Source organism: Coregonus clupeaformis, unplaced genomic scaffold (genome assembly GCF_020615455.1).
Source record: "Coregonus clupeaformis isolate EN_2021a unplaced genomic scaffold, ASM2061545v1 scaf0037, whole genome shotgun sequence".
In the NCBI taxonomy this organism is placed as follows: domain Eukaryota; kingdom Metazoa; phylum Chordata; class Actinopteri; order Salmoniformes; family Salmonidae; genus Coregonus; species Coregonus clupeaformis.
In genome coordinates, this window is record NW_025533492.1 from 360,001 (window position 1) to 367,500 (window position 7,500).

General features: G+C 63.0%; 1 protein-coding gene across 1 annotated transcript in view; it reads right to left on the reverse strand.

Annotated features, from left to right (window-relative positions):
* Window positions 1-5,199: 5,199 nt before the first annotated feature.
* LOC123483145 (skin secretory protein xP2-like) overlaps window positions 5,200-7,500 on the reverse strand; it is a gene marked incomplete at both ends in the record, with an annotated part of 4,469 nt that continues 2,168 nt past the window's right edge. The window contains one exon of the mRNA XM_045212652.1: window positions 5,200-5,279. Coding sequence (XP_045068587.1) covers window positions 5,200-5,279 — 80 coding nt within the window. The remainder of the gene's footprint in view (window positions 5,280-7,500) is intronic.

A 7,500-nucleotide genomic window follows, 5' to 3' on the forward strand; every position in this document is an offset into this window, starting at 1 on the left:
AGAGACAGAGACTGAGACTGAGACTGGGGCTGAGACAGAGACTGAGACAGAGACAGAGACAGGGGCTGAGACAGAGACAGAGACAGAGACTGAGACTGGGGCTGAGACTGAGACTGGGGCTGGGGCTGAGACTGAGACTGAGACTGGGGCTGGGGCTGAGACTGGGGCTGAGACTGGGGCTGGGGCTGAGAAAGAGACTGGGGCTGAGACTGTAACTGAGACTGTAACTGAGACTGGGGCTGAGACTGGGGCTGAGACTGGGGCTGAGACTGGGGCTGAGACTGGGGCTGAGACTGGGGCTGAGACTGGGGCTGAGACTGGGGCTGGGGCTGAGAAAGAGACTGGGGCTGAGACTGTAACTGAGACTGAGACTGAGACTGGGCTGAGACTGGGGCTGAGACAGAGGCTGAGACAGAGACAGAGACAGAGACAGAGACAGAGACTGGGGCTGGGGCTGAGACTGGGGCTGAGACTGGGGCTGAGACTGTAACTGGGGCTGAGACTGTAACTGGGGCTGAGACTGAGACTGAGACTGGGGCTGAGACTGAGACTGAGACTGAGACTGAGACTGGGGCTGGGGCTGGGGCTGGGGCTGAGAAAGAGACTGGGGCTGAGACTGGGGCTGAGACTGTAACTGAGACTGAGACAGAGACTGAGACTGGGGCTGAGACTGGGGCAGGGGCTGAGACTGGGGCTGGGGCTGAGAAAGAGACTGGGGCTGGGGCTGAGACTGGGACTGGGACTGGGACTGGGGCTGGGGCTGGGGCAGGGGCAGGGGGCTGGGGGCTGGGGGCTGGGGGAGCTGGGGCTGGGGCTGGGGCTGGGGCTGGGGCGGGGGAGGGGAGCTGGGGGCTGGGGCTGGGGCTGGGGCTGGGGCTGGGGGTGGGGCTGGGGCAGGGGGCTGGGGGGCTGGGGCTGGGGCTGGGGCTGGGGGCTGGGGCTGGGGCTGGGGCAGGCAAGGGGCAGGGGCAGGGGCTGGGGCAGGGGCTGGGGCAGGGGGCAGGGCTGGGGCTGGGGCTGGGGCTGGGGGCTGGGGCTGGGGCTGGGGCAGGGGCTGGGGCTGGGGTGGGGCTGGGGCTGGGGCTGAGACTGGTGCTGAGCCTGAGGCTGAGGCTGAGACTGGGGCTGGGGCAGGGGCTGGGGCTGGGGCTGGGGCTGGGGCCAGGGCTGGGGCTGGGGCTGAGACTGGTGCTGAGCCTGAGGCTGAGGCTGAGACTGGGGCTGGGGCAGGGGCTGGGGCTGGGGCTGAGACTGGGGCTGAGCCTGAGGCTGAGGCTGAGGCTGAGACTGGGGCTGAGACTGGGGCTGGGGCTGAGACTGGGGCTGGGGCTGAGACTGGTGCTGAGCCTGAGGCTGAGGCTGAGACTGGGGCTGAGACTGGGGCTGGGGCTGAGACTGGGGGCTGGGGCTGAGGCTGAGGCTGAGACTGGGGGCTGAGACTGGGGCTGGGGCTGAGACTGGGGCTGGGGCTGGGGCTGAGACTGGGGCTGAGACTGAGAAAGAGACTGGGGCTGGGGCTGAGACTGGTGATGAGCCTGAGGCTGAGGCTGAGACTGGGGCTGAGACTGGGGCTAGGGGCTGAGACTGGGAGCTGGGGCTGGGGCTGAGACTGGTGCTGAGCCTGAGGCTGAGGCTGAGACTGGGGCTGAGACTGGGGCTGGGGCTGAGACTGGGGCTGGGGCTGAGGCTGAGGCTGAGACTGGGGCTGAGACTGGGGCTGGGGCTGAGACTGGGGCTGGGGGCTGGGGCTGAGACTGGGGCTGAGACTGAGAAAGAGACTGGGGCTGGGGCTGAGACTGGTGCTGAGCCTGAGGCTGAGGCTGAGACTGGGGCTGAGACTGGGGCTGGGGCTGAGACTGGGGCTGGGGCTGGGGCTGAGACTGGTGCTGAGACTGAGGCTGAGGCTGAGGCTGAGACTGAGGCTGAGGCTGAGGCTGAGAAAGAGACTGGGGCTGGGGCTGAGAAAGAGACTGGGGCTGGGGCTGGGGCTGAGACTGGGGCTGGGGCTGGAGCTGAGACTGGGGCTGGGGCTGGAGCTGAGACTGGGGCTGGGGCTGAGAAAGAGACTGGGGCTGGGGCTGAGACTGAGAAAGAGACTGGGGCTAGGGCTGAGAAAGAGACTGGGGCTGGGGCTGAGAAAGAGACTGGGGGCTGGGGCTGGGGCTGAGACTGGGGGCTGGGGCTGGGGCTGGGGCTGGGGCTGAGACTGGGGCTGGGGCTGGGGCTGAGACTGAGGCTGAGGCTGAGAAAGAGACTGGGGCTGGGGCTGAGAAAGAGACTGGGGCTGAGACTGGGGCTGGGGCTGGGGCTGAGACTGGGGCTGAGACTGGGGCTGGGGCTGGGGCTGAGACTGAGACTGAGACTGAGGCTGAGGCTGAGAAAGAGACTGGGGCTGAGACTGGGGCTGGGGCTGGGGCTGAGACTGGGGCTGGGGCTGGAGCTGAGACTGGGGCTGGGGCTGAGACTGGGGCTGGGGCTGGGGCTGAGACTGGGGCTGGGGCTGGGGCTGAGACTGGGGCTGGGGCAGGGGCTGAGAAAGAGACTGAGGCTGAGACTGGGGCTGGGGCAGAGACAGAGACAGAGACAGAGACAGAGACAGAGACAGAGACTGGGGCTGGGGCTGGGGCTGGGACAGAGGCTGGGACAGAGACAGAGACAGAGACAGAGACAGAGACTGAGACTGGGGCTGAGACAGAGACAGGGGCTGAGACAGAGACAGAGACAGAGACTGAGACTGAGACTGGGGCTGAGACAGAGACAGAGACAGAGACAGAGACTGAGACTGGGGCTGAGACAGAGACAGAGACAGAGACTGGGGCTGAGACAGAGACAGAGACAGAGACAGGGGCTGAGACAGAGACAGAGACTGGGGCTGAGACAGAGACAGAGACAAAGACAAAGACAAAGACTGGGGCTGGGGCTGGGGCTGAGACTGGGGCTGAGACTGGGGCTGAGACTGGGGCTGAGACTGGGGATGAGACTGGGGATGAGACTGAGACAGAGACAGAGACAGAGAGAGACAGAGACAGAGACAGAGACAGAGACTGAGGCTGGGACAGAGACAGAGACAGAGACAGAGACTGAGACTGGGGCTGAGACAGAGACAGGGGCTGAGACAGAGACAGAGACAGAGACAGAGACTGAGACTGAGACTGGGGCTGAGACAGAGACAGAGACAGAGACTGAGACTGGGGCTGAGACAGAGACAGAGACAGACACAGAGACTGAGACTGGGGCTGAGACAGAGACAGAGACAGAGACAGGGGCTGAGACAGAGACAGTGACTGGGGCTGAGACAGAGACAGAGACAGAGACAAAGACAAAGACAAAGACTGGGGCTGGGGCTGGGGCTGAGACTGGGGCTGAGACTGGGGATGAGACTGGGGATGAGACTGAGACAGAGACAGAGACAGAGACAGAGACAGAGAGAGACAGAGACAGAGACAGAGACAGAGACTGAGGCTGGGACAGAGAGAGAGACTGAGACTGGGGCTGAGACAGAGACAGAGACAGAGACAGAGACAGAGACAGGGGCTGGGGCTGGGGCTGAGGCTGAGACTGGGGCTGGGGCTGAGACAGAGACAGAGACAGAGACAGGGGCTGAGACAGAGACAGAGACAGAGACAGGGTCTGAGACAGAGACAGAGACAGAGACAGAGACTGAGACTGGGGCTGAGACAGAGACAGAGACAGAGACAGGGGCTGGGGCTGGGGCTGAGGCTGAGACTGGGGCTGGGGCTGAGACAGAGACAGAGACAGAGACAGGGGCTGAGACAGAGACAGAGACAGAGACAGAGACTGGGGCTGAGACAGAGACAGAGACAGAGACAGAGACTGAGACTGAGACAGAGACAGGGGCTGAGACAGAGACTGAGACAGAGACAGAGACAGGGGCTGAGACAGAGACAGAGACAGAGACTGAGACTGGGGCTGAGACTGAGACTGGGGCTGGGGCTGAGACTGAGACTGAGACTGGGGCTGGGGGCTGAGACTGGGGCTGAGACTGGGGCTGAGACTGGGGCTGAGACTGGGGCTGAGAAAGAGACTGGGGCTGAGACTGTAACTGAGACTGAGACTGAGACTGAGACTGAGACTGGGCTGAGACTGGGGCTGAGACAGAGGCTGAGACAGAGACAGAGACAGAGACAGAGACAGAGACAGAGACAGAGAAAGAGACTGGGGCTGGGGCTGAGACTGGGGCTGAGACTGGGGCTGAGACTGGTGCTGAGGCTGAGACAGAGACAGAGACAGAGACTGAGACTGGGGCTGAGACAGAGACAGAGACAGAGACAGAGACAGAGACAGAGACAGAGACAGAGACAGAGACAGAGACTGGGGCTGGGGCTGAGACTGGGGCTGAGACTGGGGCTGAGACTGGGGCTGAGACTGGGGCTGAGACTGAGACTGAGACTGGGGCTGAGACTGAGACTGAGACTGAGACTGAGACTGGGGCTGGGGCTGGGGCTGGGGCTGGGGCTGGGGCTGGGGCTGGGGCTGAGACTGGGGCTGAGACTGGGGCTGAGACTGTAACTGAGACTGAGACTGAGACTGAGACTGGGGCTGAGACTTGGGCTGAGACTGGGGCTGAGACTGGGGCTGAGACTGGGGCTGAGACTGAGACTGAGACTGAGACTGAGACTGGGGCTGGGGCTGAGACTGGGGCTGAGACTGGGGCTGGGGCTGAGAAAGAGACTGGGGCTGGGGCTGAGACTGGGGCTGAGACTGTAACTGAGACTGAGACTGAGACTGGGGCTGGGACTGAGACTGGGGCTGGGGCTGAGACTGGGGCTGGGGCTGAGAAAGAGACTGGGGCTGAGACAGAGACAGAGACAGAGACAGAGACAGGGGCTGAGACTGGGGCTGGGGCTGAGAAAGAGACTGGGGCTGGGGCTGAGACTGTAACTGAGACTGAGACTGGGGCTGAGACTGAGACTGAGACTGGGACTGGGGCTGAGACTGAGACTGAGACTGGGACTGGGACTGGGACTGGGACTGGGACTGGGGCTGAGACTGAGACTGAGACTGGGGCTGGGGCTGGGGCTGGGGCTGGGGGCTGGGGCTGGGGCAGGGGCAGGGGGCAGGGGCTGGGGCTGGGGCTGGGGCTGGGGCAGGGGCTGGGGCAGGGGGCTGGGGCAGGGGCTGGGGCTGGGGCAGGGCAGGGGGGCTGGGGCTGGGGGCTGGGGCTGGGGCTGGGGCTGGGGCTGGGGCAGGGGCTGGGGCTGGGGCTGGGGCTGGGGCTGGGGCTGGGGCTGGGGCTGGGGCTGGGGCTGGGGCTGGGGCTGAGACTGGGGCTGGGGATGAGACTGGGGATGAGACTGAGACAGAGACAGAGACAGAGAGAGACAGAGACAGAGACAGAGACTGAGGCTGGGACAGAGACAGAGACAGAGACAGAGACTGGGGCTGGGGCTGGGACAGAGACAGAGACAGAGACTGAGACTGGGGCTGAGACAGAGACAGAGACAGAGACAGGGGCTGGGGCTGGGGCTGAGGCTGAGACTGAGACTGGGGCTGAGACAGAGACAGAGACAGAGACAGGGGCTGAGACAGAGACAGAGACAGAGACAGACTGAGACTGGGGCTGAGACAGAGACAGAGACAGAGACTGAGACTGGGGCTGAGACAGAGACAGAGACAGAGACAGGGGCTGAGACAGAGACAGAGACAGAGACTGGGGCTGAGACAGAGACAAAGACAAAGACAAAGACTGGGGCTGGGGCTGAGACTGGGGCTGAGACTGGGGCTGAGACTGGGGCTGAGACTGGGGCTGAGACTGGGGCTGAGACTGGGGATGAGACTGAGACAGAGACAGAGACAGAGAGAGACAGAGACAGAGACAGAGACTGAGGCTGGGACAGAGACAGAGACAGAGACAGAGACTGGGGCTGGGGCTGGGACAGAGACAGAGACAGAGACTGAGACTGGGGCTGAGACAGAGACAGAGACAGAGACAGGGGCTGGGGCTGGGGCTGAGGCTGAGACTGGGGCTGGGGCTGAGACAGAGACAGAGACAGAGACAGGGGCTGAGACAGAGACAGAGACAGAGACAGAGACTGAGACTGAGACTGGGGCTGAGACAGAGACAGAGACAGAGACAGAGACAGAGACAGAGACAGGGGCTGAGACAGAGACAGAGACAGAGACTGAGACTGGGGCTGAGACTGAGACTGGGGCTGGGGCTGAGACTGAGACTGAGACTGGGGCTGGGGCTGAGACTGGGGCTGAGACTGGGGCTGGGGCTGAGAAAGAGACTGGGGCTGAGACTGTAACTGAGACTGTAACTGAGACTGGGGCTGAGACTGGGGCTGAGACTGGGGCTGAGACTGGGGCTGAGACTGGGGCTGAGACTGGGGCTGAGACTGGGGCTGAGACTGGGGCTGGGGCTGAGAAAGAGACTGGGGCTGAGACTGTAACTGAGACTGAGACTGAGACTGAGACTGGGCTGAGACTGGGGCTGAGACAGAGGCTGAGACAGAGACAGAGACAGAGACAGAGACAGAGAAAGAGACTGGGGCTGGGGCTGAGACTGGGGCTGAGACTGGGGCTGAGACTGGTGCTGAGGCTGAGACTGGTGCTGAGACAGAGACAGAGACAGAGACTGAGACTGAGACTGGGGCTGAGACAGAGACTGAGACAGAGACAGAGACAGGGGCTGAGACAGAGACAGAGACAGAGACAGAGACAGGGGCTGAGACAGAGACAGAGACAGAGACTGAGACTGGGGCTGAGACTGAGACTGGGGCTGGGGCTGAGACTGAGACTGAGACTGGGGCTGGGGCTGGGACAGAGACAGAGACAGAGACAGAGACTGAGACTGGGGCTGAGACAGAGACAGAGACAGGGGCTGGGGCTGGGGCTGAGGCTGAGACTGGGGCTGGGGCTGAGACAGAGACAGAGACAGAGACAGGGGCTGAGACAGAGACAGAGACAGAGACAGAGACTGAGACTGAGACTGGGGCTGAGACAGAGACAGAGACAGAGACTGAGACTGAGACAGAGACAGAGACAGGGGCTGAGACAGAGACAGAGACAGAGACTGAGACTGGGGCTGAGACTGAGACTGGGGCTGGGGCTGAGACTGAGACTGAGACTGGGGCTGGGGCTGAGACTGGGGCTGAGACTGGGGCTGGGGCTGAGAAAGAGACTGGGGCTGAGACTGTAACTGAGACTGTAACTGAGACTGGGGCTGAGACTGGGGCTGAGACTGGGGCTGAGACTGGGGCTGAGACTGGGGCTGAGACTGGGGCTGAGACTGGGGCTGAGACTGGGGCTGAGACTGGGGCTGAGACTGGGGCTGGGGCTGAGAAAGAGACTGGGGCTGAGACTGTAACTGAGACTGAGACTGAGACTGAGACTGGGCTGAGACTGGGGCTGAGACAGAGACAGAGACAGAGACAGAGACAGAGAAAGAGACTGGGGCTGGGGCTGAGACTGGGGCTGAGACTGGGGCTGAGACTGGGGCTGAGACTGGGGCTGAGGCTGAGACTGGTGCTGAGACAG